Source organism: Borostomias antarcticus, assembly GCF_949987555.1.
Source record: "Borostomias antarcticus genome assembly, chromosome: 22".
NCBI classification, from domain to species: Eukaryota; Metazoa; Chordata; class Actinopteri; order Stomiiformes; family Stomiidae; genus Borostomias; species Borostomias antarcticus.
In genome coordinates, this window is record NC_140255.1 from 5383585 (window position 1) to 5396405 (window position 12821).

General features: G+C 43.6%; 2 protein-coding genes across 2 annotated transcripts in view; one reads left to right on the forward strand and one right to left on the reverse strand.

The window, feature by feature from the left end:
- Positions 1–399: 399 nt before the first annotated feature.
- Positions 400–1676, forward strand: LOC311324218 (recoverin-like; the record flags this gene model as incomplete). Its single annotated transcript, XM_084456635.1, has 3 exons — positions 400–780; positions 1141–1252; positions 1558–1676. The coding sequence occupies 3 exons, from the start codon at positions 400–402 to the stop codon at positions 1674–1676; spliced, it is 612 nt and encodes a 203-aa protein (XP_084312761.1).
- Positions 1677–11347: 9671 nt separating this feature from the next.
- LOC311324183 (growth arrest-specific protein 7-like) overlaps positions 11348–12821 on the reverse strand; it is a gene marked incomplete at both ends in the record, with an annotated part of 25253 nt that continues 23779 nt past the window's right edge. Inside the window, 3 exons of the mRNA XM_084456586.1 lie at positions 11348–11461; positions 12131–12229; positions 12417–12496. Coding sequence (XP_084312712.1) covers positions 11348–11461; positions 12131–12229; positions 12417–12496 — 293 coding nt within the window. The remainder of the gene's footprint in view (positions 11462–12130; positions 12230–12416; positions 12497–12821) is intronic.

The window sequence follows — 12821 nt, forward strand, 5'->3', positions numbered from 1 at the left end:
CACGCGCACAAACACAGACGTACGCAAACACACACACTCACATGCAAACACACACGCAAACACACACACGCACACACACTCTGAAATCACTGTCATCACAGCACTTCCTCCACCCTTGGTTATTAAAACGATGAAGATGTAATTGTGCCTTCAAATGTATGTGGCTGTGTGACGTGGTAATCCCCCCATAATCTGGCAGCCAGTCTGTGTGGATTTAAGTAGCTATGAGCATAATCCCATTCAGCACTTTGTGGGTTTATGAGGGAGAGACATAGCTGCAGAGCCCACCACAGAGACGCAGGAGCAGAAATGTTCCTCTAGCTGGGAGAGAGAGTGGGGGAGAGAAAACGAGAAAGTGAGAGCAAGAGTAACAAAAGATAGTGTGTCTTTGTCTCAATCATGGGAAATACCAAGAGTGGCGCACTGTCCAAGGAGCTGCTGGAGGACCTGAAGTCCAACACCAATTACTCCGAGGCTGAGCTGTACGCCTGGTACCAGTCCTTCCTCAGGGAGTGTCCCACCGGCAAGATCAGCAAGGACCAGTTTGATGGGATCTACGCCAGCTTCTTCCCGGGGGCAGACCCCTCCGCCTACGCCCAGCACGTGTTCAGGAGCTTCGACACCAACGCGGACGGGACGCTGGACTTCAAGGAGTACATGGTGGGCCTGCACCTCACCTCCGGGGGCAAGACGCTGCACAAGCTGGAGTGGGCCTTCGCCCTGTACGACGTGGACGGAAACGGCACCATCAGCAAGAACGAGATCCAGGAGATTGTCAGGGTAACGGAACTACTTTTTTTGTCTTCTTCAGGTTACTGAAACACCAGGAGGAAAAGATACACACAGGCTTGAAAGTTAGAGCCTGGAAGTCAAATAAGATTTAATGTTGACATAATGGCGACTATGTCTGGAAACTCTAAAAGGTGAGGGGATGTTGAGGAAATCAATGGGATGTTGAGGAATCAAGGGGATGTTGAGGAAATCAATGGGATGTTGAGGAAATCAAGGGGATGTTGAGGAAATCAAGGGGATGTTGAGGAAATCAAACACCTTGTTCCCGGATCATTCACTATTGATTAATTTGTGAGAGCTATAGACTTACAGTAACACTTTCCACTGTGTGTGGTTGCTTCTCCTTAGGCGATATTCAACATGGTTTCTGAGGAAGATAAAAAGAACCTTCCGGAAGACGAGAACAGTCCGGAGAAGAGAGCAGACAAGATCTGGGAATTCTTCAGGAAGAAAGAAAACGGTAAGAGTAATGCAGGGCTAATGTGCAACAACCACGTCTTGAATCTCCCCACTGTTGTTGATTTGACAGATCTACGATAGCCTACTGTACAATGGATCCATTTTGACTGATGTTGATTCAAATAATGATTGCATGATTATTGCGATGTTTAGGGCCTACTGGTTAGTGGTTGTAGGATTATTGTGATAAATGTGATTATGATTACTGGATACTTTGCTTTAGGCCTAACTTAAGTGAATGTTTGTTGATGTGTAATTAGCCTGTAGATGAATAATCTATAGCCGTGCCCTTTGTTTGTGTTTCAGATAAGATTTCAGAGAGTGAATTCATCCAGGGTGTGATGGACAATAAGGACATCCTGAGGTTGATACAGTACGACAAGCCACAGAAAATCAAAGACAAACTGGCGGAAATACGGCAATAACTCACGGACAAAACATTTAGTTTGATTTTCAATACAGTTGAAAGTGTTACCCCAGACTGCTATTCAATCCCTTAGTATGTTAAGTGATTGAGTTGTCCTAAATCAACCCAGAGGTAATACCCACGATGCACTTGGTTCAATCTGAGGGCATTTGACAGGGAAGATTACATTAGCCCCTGTATGGCTCAGAACAGTCTAATTCACTGATATCTCCATACCGGTATAGACTGAAGGTAGTCTGGTTTTGAGGGTAATTATGGACAGGGCAACTTTGTGTCCTAGATTGTTTCCATTCTTTGTTGTGGTGGGTGTGTACATCTCCAGAGGTGTGTGTGTGTGTGTGTGTGCGTGTGTGTGCGTGTGTGTGCGTGCGTGTGCGTGCGTGTGCTATTCTGTCTGCTCTTCTGTCCTACTAACCAGGCGATGGTCATACATTAAGTATTAGCGTAAAAGACAGAGAGCCTAGAGCTCCTTATGACGGGGTATTAGGCTCTAGTTAACACTCCGTCTCTAACCAGCCAATCCTATTAGGCCCAGAGTGAAGGTCAGAAGAGACTAATCCTGTCAAATCGCTCCGGGGGGCTGGGCAGGGAAGATGGAGGGAAACGCTGGTGATTCATGCCAGGTTTGTGGTCAATTCAGTGTCAATTCAGTCAATTCAAGAAGTTCAATTCAATTTAACGTAAAATTCTAAAACACGCTTCTACTTCAATTTTGTAAGAAAAAAAAAGTATGTAAAATAATGTGCTTCAATTAAAATGTATATTTTAGCAATAATTTGCTTCGAAAACGTTTAAATTGTGAACTGACTTGAAACGGAACTGACCGCAACTGTCAAACACACACACACACACACACACACACACACACACACACACACACACACACAAACACACCATAACACTATAGTGTTTGTTGCATACATGTAAATGCAGGGACTTCAGAGAAGCTGTTACCCCATGTCTAACTGTGGGTGACAAGTGGAGAGGGACTCGTAACAGTTATAGTTTTTTGACCAGGAAGAATGAGGAACTAGAAATGTTTTGATAACTACTAGAAAACATGTCTCTCCACTCAATTAAAGGATATGCCTTTTTAACAGGAGATATGCTTTGATGTGTGTGTACTAAAATGTTTACTAAAAAGTACATGAATTATCAAGTGTTTATCAAGACCAGTGGACATGTAGCTATTATAAACAACATTGAACAGGTGGAGTGTATAAATCTGATGTGATCTCGGTCAGCAGTCAGCTGTGTTGAATATTTCAATTATTACTATTATTATTATTATTATTATTAGTATTATTATTATACATATTATTATATAGATTTTCACTTTCATTGTCTGCTTGTATGCCTGGTGCTGGGAATAATCATAATTTTAGTGAGTAGCTTTAAAGCTTTAAATAAACTTGTTTTAAAATGTGTAGAGCTGTTGTTATATGCTTTCAAAGGTTTTAAATGTGTAGAGCTGTTGTTATATGCTTTCAAAGGTTTTAAATGTGTAGAGCTGTTGTTATGCTTTCAAAGGTTTTAAATGTGTAGAGCTGTTGTTATGCTTTCAAAGGTTTTAAATGTGTAGAGCTGTTGTTATGCTTTCAGAGAAACGTTGAATTTATGATGTTGTGTCCTGAGGCTGTAAAGAGCCAACACTGTCGCTAAATAGATCCAATAAACACCACCTTTTTGATGTACTGCTTATGCTATAGAGATAACCATAGAGATAACCCAAACCCTATGATCAAAACAAACGTTAGCACATTAATACACAAAGGGAACTTGTCTCTTTGTATGATCTGTGTTGTGTTTCACAGAAAGGGGAAGAACAATAATCCATACTCGATACTAACGCTGATACTCATTTTCCAAAGGGAAGCAAAAAAACGAAAAAATAAAGTAACGTAGGCTATATGGTGGTCTCAATGCCCGCACTCGGGAGTGGCGGTCGTAACGCCCAAATGCAGTGACAAGACTGATTTCTGGGCTTGTGCTAGCGACATTTTAAACTGCAATGGAAAAGTAACCGACTCTCCTACAATTACATATCATAGTCTACCTTTATATTTTCAGCTTGTTATGTGCATATTTAGTTAAAAATGACCACAAATCATCACTATGAATTCTGTGAAGTGTCGTCCTGAAAATATTGCTTGACGACGCCTCGTCATTGTATGATAATTCCATATTACTGTAGCAACGTTACTCCTGAGTGGAGTAGGCTAAGCACTGGACCTGGCTAATACTGTACCTGGCCTGGGTGGATCAGGTGCTACTTCTTACAGGGCTGCCCTCTGTGCTGCTAAACCTTGCTCTGGATCTGGCTAATACCTGGCCTGGGTGGATACCATACGATATACTTTATTGTCTCCTTAGGGAAATTTGTCTTGGACTCAATACTGTGCATATATAGATTGCCTCTATACAGAGAGAAAACACATATCCCACATATTGCACTTACCACATATTGAACATAATACATATATTGCACATAACCCGTATTACACGCACTCCAGTGAAAAAAACACCTTGACACCTTGGATCAATATTCCCTTCTGTATTCGGCACCCTTCACATGCCACTTGGACAATACACCACAACACACACACACATGCGCGCACACTTGCACACACACATGCGTACACACACACACACACACATGCGCACACACACACATTCTCTGCGCTACGATCGTTGTTGGTGCCGAGAATATTGTCGTCGTCATTCGTCAGCAACAATCCGATCGTAGCGCAGAGAATGTGAGCCGGAGAATAGCCAGTCTGCGCGCTGGCCTGTGCGCATGCGTGCTGGAGCAAGTGGGGAAAGGCGTGTAAAGATCATATTACAGAGGCTAAAGACCCCGTATTTGAAAACCACAACAATGCCTCGCATTGAGGAATTTCAACTGTCGATTCATCCAATCTGATTGATGAAAACAACCGTTTAGCGGCCGAAAATAGATTTTGAGAAACTGCATTCTCGGTGCCCCGATCACCGTCATTACATGGATATACTGGCTCGCGCTGGATTTTAAATTTCTTCTACAGGCCTCCGAACTACACAAAAGTGATCTCGGTGAGTCAAACTTCTTATAATATGTCGTAAATAAGGTCCGGGTTGTCAAAAACGAGCATTGCCCTTTAAGAAGACGATGACATCAAACGTCTAAACGCACGTGTATAATTTCCATTGACAAACAATGGAGAGACAGACGTCTCATAGCTGTAACATACCTGTAACGCAGACGCTGTGCACATGTTGTTTACACGTATTGCGCATCGTGTGCGTGACGGCAACACTACAGGTTAGATGCGCTTCACATATGCGACACCAACACTACACATGACAGTTTGGTAAAATCATAGATGAACGTACGTACGTACGTCTTGTAATGTGTGCAGAAATTGCATAGCGACGTGTCAAACGTGCCAGTGCCTTGCTAGCGCAGCAGACGTGTTAGCGGCCGCACGTGTAAGGTCAGTTGCCTTTAAATCATAGCTGGTTCTAATCTCATCCTTGCCAATTGGTAATGCATTCTCAATAAATGGAATTCGCACATGTAAAGCAACTTGTTTTTAATAAAGCCTAATATCTGAATGACTCTTTCTTCGCAATTTTTAAAACAAATGTTCAGATACACGTGTTTCTTGTCAATAGAGGGCGCTGCAGCACCGTCAGCACCAGTTGATGATGCACGCTCTTATTTGAAAATGTAGCGATAGTGGAGATAAAATGACACATATCTAGGAAAAGTTATGCAAGGAGGGTCCTGGAATTTGATTGAGTGCAAATAAATATTCTTAATTTTTATTCAATATGGACAAATGAGCCCCGCTCGCAGCTTCTAGTGCCCGCTGACTTAACACGAGCGTGCAAACGTTACATGCATGTGCGCAAAAATGGCAAGGCACATTTTACACGTCACCCTCTGAGAATGCGAGCGACTCGTAACGCGTGCGTATATGCACGCCTATTAATCAGCTCGCCAAAGTACCTTTATACACGCAATGCAGGCGACGAAAGCACTGAGTGTTTGTTACACTGGCACGAATCACACCCCATATGCGCGCACACACACACACACACACACACACACACACACACACACACACACACACACACACACACCACAGTACAATCCAGTCCAGTACATTGCATGGTGTAAAGGTGTAGAGGTTGAACTGACCATATGCAGTTCAAAGACCACTGGGTGGCATTTTATCTGCTTACAGGAGTGAATCCAATTCTTCTATTTACAATAAGCCATAGGGTACATCTTAACCCGTCTGGCACCCTGTCCTTAATCCCTGTTTACAGTATGGCAATGGGATGTATCTATAGCAACAAGCAAAGTACTATTCTATCTTACCAGCATGAAATGACACAAACAAATGTGATAGTTTCAAGGAAAAGATTTATTTTGATTTTGCACTCTACACTGTCTGGACAGATTCATCTCACTGTATGATTAGACATTTCAGGAAACACTGGAAAAAGTCAATTTCTCAAAACACATACAGTATGCACAACTTTGACATACACTACAAAACGTCTAAAACCAAATGAAAACATGCTGAATGTCCAGTTTGCTCTGAATAAGAAATGGGCAGAGGAAGGGGGGGGGGTGAATATTCATTTAAAACATTAAAAGCTGAATCCAGTGTGTATCGGTGTATCAGTTCTGGTTCCATCTGATAAGGCTGGTAGAAGAATGGCTGGTTGTATGGCCACACTTTATTACTTAACACCGTTGACATGTTTAGTGATTTAAATTTGAAAGGGGTGATCTATCACCCCTTCTACCACAGCAAAATGTAGAGACACATACATACAGTATCACATACAGACAATGCACAGTGACATGCACACAAACAAACAAACAAACAGTAGCCTACGGACAGTAAACACACACACACTGACGTACGAACACATATGTAAGGGATAATACACGAGGTGTGCACGACCTCTGTGATGTGCATTAGCAACAGCATGAGCATTAGCAACAGCATTAGCATTAGCAACAGCACACCCAGGACTGTATGATCTTGTTCATACCATGGCCACTTGACAAAGACAAACATGATGTGCCATTTACTCATATTTTCTACGTTAAAATATAAATAAATATTTTACTTATGCTTTGCTCACTGCTGACTTTCATTATAGTCCATCTGCGCTAAATCACGTTGCTATGGAATTACAAATCATATATCATATTCTCTGGAAGTGATGACATCCAATAGTTAATATGGGTTTTGAGCCGTAACTGTAATGGAAAGTGTCCGTTACCTTTTCTTTCAGCAATGTCTCCCACCCCTGGATACAACCTAGCAACCCAAACAATGAGCCAAGCAACCCAAACTAGCTAATCCCATAGCCTACTTTACCTGATATTGCTAACTAGCTATGAGCAAAGTATAGGCTACTGCATATTTGCTGTGCAACATATCAATCGTCCAGTTGTCAAATCTAGTTGCCAACAAATTATCTATGATAGCCAGACACCTCATTGTCCCTAATCCAAAACTTTTTTCAGGTTGTGGTATATCACTGTCAGTCGTAGCTAGCTACATAGTACGTTCATTGTTAATTGACAGGATTTGTCATTATACTGTAAGTGGAGGAACAAGATATTAAAATTCAGTAATTGCCTCTTCACATACCTATCTGCATTTCTATCTCTGTCTGGGAAAAATTATAATCGCCAAAAGAATAATACTGTGTGCGTAATCGCAGGAGAATATGTGCTTCAATCATGTGCAAAACATGGTGATGGATGCAAGCACACTCGGCAGAAGTGGACCAGACTTAGGTCAGACTTAAAAATATAATAATAAGCATGTTATTAGAAACTCACAACATACAGGGAATCTACATGGTTACCTTCTCGCCTGAAAAAATATTAAAATGTACTAAAGTGACATCTACAGTCATAGAGCCAAGATTAAAAGGCTGTTTCATTGTAATGCGGAGATGTGAAACAAGCGCATTAATTTGTGATTTGTGACCACTGTGATGAGGCTCTAGCCATGTCGAGAAATAAGCAAAACCCTAAAAAAAAACATAACCTACCTAGAAAAAAATATATCTAATCTGCTGTAAATGTGGTCCCTCTATGTCTTATCTCTGAACTGAGGGATATGTCCAGCTTTAAAGGTGCAATGCATGGAATTTTGTGGCAGAATTTGCGGAAGATCTGGCAGAAATTGAATATAATATTCATTAATATGTCTTACAGTAATTAGTGTATAATCCCATGTTAAAACACCAGGTGCTCAGAGAGCACAGACCTCCACCCCTGAATGCATTTAATGGCTCTGTGCATGCCAAAATTGAATGGGTTTTAAATTGGTCCATGTTATACGCCTCCTCTGAGTTGCATGAACAGCAGTCTGGTAGTTTTTTTGTAATCCTGTCCAAAAAATGAATGGAGGTGAATGGGCCGCTCATTGACCCGCCCTGTGATTTGCTGGGGTGGAGGTAAAAATGACTGGAGGTGAATGGGTGGCTGTATTTGGCTGGCTCTGTGGCGCCCCCCTCGGGTCATAGCCGGTGGGGGACAGAGCGGTGCACTCCGGGCTCTCCCCTCGCCCCCCTCCCCCCCAGTCCAAACCCCAAATGTCTCTAGATTCCCCACTCAGGGAGCTGGCTTTGTTCCAAGGATTTGTTTTCATTCCTGGATCTGGCCCATGATTGGGATCTGCTCCATAATGTAATGGGTTGTAAGGTGGCCCATGCTACACCCCTCCACTGAGTTTCATGAAAATCGGTTTGGTAGTTTTTGCGTAATCACAGTCCAAAAATTAAATGGAGGTGAATGAGCAGTCCGTCTGTGTTTGGGCGGCACGTGGACCCGACCCATGATTTAGATCCACTCCAAAATTGAATGGGTTCTATAATGGACCATGCTACACCCTTCCACTGAATTTAGTAAAAATTGGTCCAGTAGTTTTTGCCTAATCCTGCTAACAATCGCACACACAAAGGCATGCACAAACGCACGCATGCCACCGAAAATATACCCTCTTGCCGTGCACTATCGCTGGGGTGGAGGTAAAAAATATTTTTGTGTGCGACTGTAAGCCAGCGCACCAAGGATAGCAAATATCCATTTGTCTCGCCATCACGCCACTGTCCACGCCACGAACCCCACAGCTCAGCCCCTGAGTGGGCTAGAGACACACTTGTCTTCACCAGTGGGGGCAGGTGGGTAGCCCAGAGAAGGGTCCACAGCCTCCGACCCAATATGACGCGAGGGGGCGGAGTCTTGCCACCACGCCACTGTCCACACCACGGACCCCACAACTCAGCCCTCGAGTGGACTAGAGACACAGGGTCTTCACTGGTGGGGGCAGGTGGGTGGCCCGGAGAGAGGTACACTGTCCATGACCAGCTCTGACCCGAGGGGGCAGAGTCTCGCCATCACGCCACTATCCATGCCATGAACTCCACAACTCAGCCCCTGAGCGGGCTAGAGACACACGGTTTTCACCAGTGGGTGTATGGAGATTGCCTGGAAGTAACTGCACTACACCCAAACCGCTCTGACGCGAGGGGGCGGATTCTCGCCACCACGCCACGCACCCCACGGCCAATGGGCCTAGGATATAGACAATTAACTACCGGTGGAATGGTGGTGAAGCATCCATCGGGGACCCACTGTAGGTCTAGCCTTGTGTTATATTCCGCCGGAGGTCCACCAACTCATCCATCGGGGACCCGCTGTAGGTCCGCTAGCCTTGTGTTATCTGGGTTTATCCCTCACCTTTGTCCAGAAACAGAAGTTGAACCAATTGCAGCAAAATAGCTAATGTTACAGGAATCATCAGTGTAACTGCTTTAGCCACTGACCGCTACCATTAATGTTATGGAAGCTGCTGCTAGTTGTTGTGAGCTCGAGAGCTAACTGGCTATCTCGCTCTTGTTGTGCTGAATTAGCATTGGAAGCATTGGAACTGATGTGTCGAGGCGACACAACCTATCTTAATTTATCAAACATCATTTCATGTCATTTCAATTCAGTTATTTCAGTGGCATGACTAGCTTCCGTCCTACCAGTCCTGAAGAGAAACAAGCCAGCCACGCACATAAGAAACAAGCCAGCCACGCACATAAGCCAGGTTTGACCTGGCCTGGTTTTGTTACCTTAGAATGAGCACTTTAACTCTACATAGGGAGTGGATCCTTCCCAAGGAGGCCGCCATCTTGCACGATGTAATTGTATTCAGTTGATTGCAATCTGCAACTTCACCACTAGACGCCGCCAAAAATCACACACTGCACCTTTAAGCTGGTAAGAGGCAGACTAAAGCTTCCTGTTGGACATGACACAGAATAAACATAATATACTGAATAGACCACCATGAGGCATTTTCTGTTGAATGTTACACCTTGATAGGGAGACTCTGTACAAGAAGAATTGAATAAAACACACAAACAGGTACAAACACATCTGGCCGAAAGTGCAAGGGCCTTTAAGACATTTAACCACAAAATACATCTAAATTGTAATTATGTCCAAGTATAATATGTACATGGATGCAGAGCAAAGTATAACCAAGGACATTCCAGGGATATAACCGTTAGGCACTAAGAGGTGTTCTTCATAACATGGGTGAACATCCATCCATCCATCTCGTTAGCTCCTGGATCTAGACTAGACTCCTGCTTGAATCTCATCTGCCATGTACTGTGACTCGAAACAAATGCACCTTATTCGCATTGTTGTGCCATGTACCTGATTCTCCACCATTCAACACAAATAATGTACTTGTTCACCATCCTTAATTAGAGTCTACACCAGTTTGATTCTTTTAAATCTACTGTTTCTAAGAGACAGTAAGGAAAAAGTAAATAGAGCTCACTTCAATTCAGTGCTATTGAATGGACATGGGACACATCTCCTATAAAGTTAATCTGATAGAGAGGTTGTCTTGTGTATAAGTGGAAATCCTGGTCAGAACTGGAGTGTTTTAAGACAAACAGTTAAGGTCACATTCTGTAAACACAAACCTGATAACTTGTTCAAACTGTGACATCATCACAACCATCATATTTCACTAAAAATGCTATGCACTTTCCCACGTACAATTAATGTTTGAAGATATTTTTTTTAAAACATGCAGTATCATATATACTGAAAGAGCATAAATATGAAAATAGATCATATTCATTCTTAGGATATTATAATATGTTTCATACCTCGATATCTATCTAAAAATAAAGTTCATATTAATTACTGTATCAGTTATTCATTATAAACTGGATTCGAGAGGTTTTACATTAATGAAATAGCTACATCGAAATGCAACAGCGTTCTTCATAGTGTGAACTGTCAGGTTCAGTAAGCTGAGGTGAATGTTTGGGCAGGATGAGCATGTCTAGTGGTTCCGTATGTAGAGCAGCACTGTGGAACGTGGTGTGAGGAACATGAGGAACATGCTGGTATTTTCTCTTGTAATTGTATTTTTCCATCATGGATTCTAAAGTGTTGCTGCGTTGTTGTGCTGAAACTTTGCTGCACCCTTTTATCTGTAGCACTAACATAGCGAGGGCACACACACCTCTCACATCTGGCCATGCAACTGATGCAATCTGTGATAGTGTTGTGGTGGAGAGGCCTGGTGCTCTGACAGTATGGTAAAGGCTGACCCCAGGTCAGGGGATGATGTGTTAGATGTCCAGGTTGACCGGCCGGACCTCGCCCGTCTGGTGCTCCTTCACCCACAACTCTCTGTCTTTGGCCGGGTCCACACTCTGGAGGAGCTGGTCCACCGGCTCCAGGGTCTGGTGACACACACACACACACACACACACACACACACACACACACACACACACACACACACACACACACACACACACACACTTATGATACAAACGCATGATAATATGATCCACTCCCACCAAAAAGACCCCATTCTGTTGACATAACACACACACACGCATTCACACCCACACACACACACACACACACACTATGGGGCATGATTCGTGCCAGCGCAACAAACACTCAGTGCCTTAGCCGCGTAATATAGCGCACGTACCCTCCGCCAGCGGTCGCTGGGCAGAGCCAGAACACAGAGACAGAGGAGGCAGCAGACGTGAGCAAGGGACCCAAGAGTTACAGGAAATGGAAATATCAGTCAGCTTAATGTGTAGGATAACCCACAAATACTGGTATCATATTTCCCACCCCCTCTTTACAGGATAGTATAAACACTGTGTATCCAGACCAGTTCAGTGTATTCAGAGATAGATACATTTAATTGATCCCTAGGAGGAAATTCCTGCCTCCACTCTCCAACTCTGCACCCCCACTTTCAACTATAACTAGGCTCACATGCACACATGCCCACACACCACACACACCCACCACACAGACACACATACACACGCACATGTACACACACACACACACACACACACACTGATTTAAGGGAGTACACGACTTACGCTTTGGTTGAACATGTCGGTCTCGTGCCGCAGGGTGGTGTACTGACGTAGGTGCTGCTGGATCATCTCCACCCTCTCCACCTCCAGCTTCTCCAGCTCCTGCACGGAGGCCACAACAGGAAGTCAGATTCACCTTAACAGGAAGTGAGGTTCAAGTAAAATAAAATAAAAATCAAAAACGAAACTTTTGATGCCACAAAAAGAAAAAACGCATTTGAAAGTTGGTTAACTTTGATAATGAAATTGTTATGTGAATAACAGTTGAATTGAAAGTGGGTTACTGTACCATGCTGTTGGTGACCATCTCCTCAAACCACTTGCATTGGGCCTGATTGTACAGGTCCACATGGCGCATCAGGTCGTCTCCTAAACATGCACAGACAGAAGGTCATCAAGACACAAGAGCATAGACACACACACACACACACACATACTCACACACACACACACACACACACACACACACACATACTCACACACACACACACACACACACACACACACACACACTCACTCACACACACACACACACACACACACACACACACTCACACACACACACATACTCACACACAGACACACACTGACAGGCACGGACACAAAATGGCGGTTAGACACAGAGAGTGTCTGAAGAGGGATTGGGGTTCAGCCCTACTCTCAGTGATTCCTCAGAGCACCGATGACTTGATCT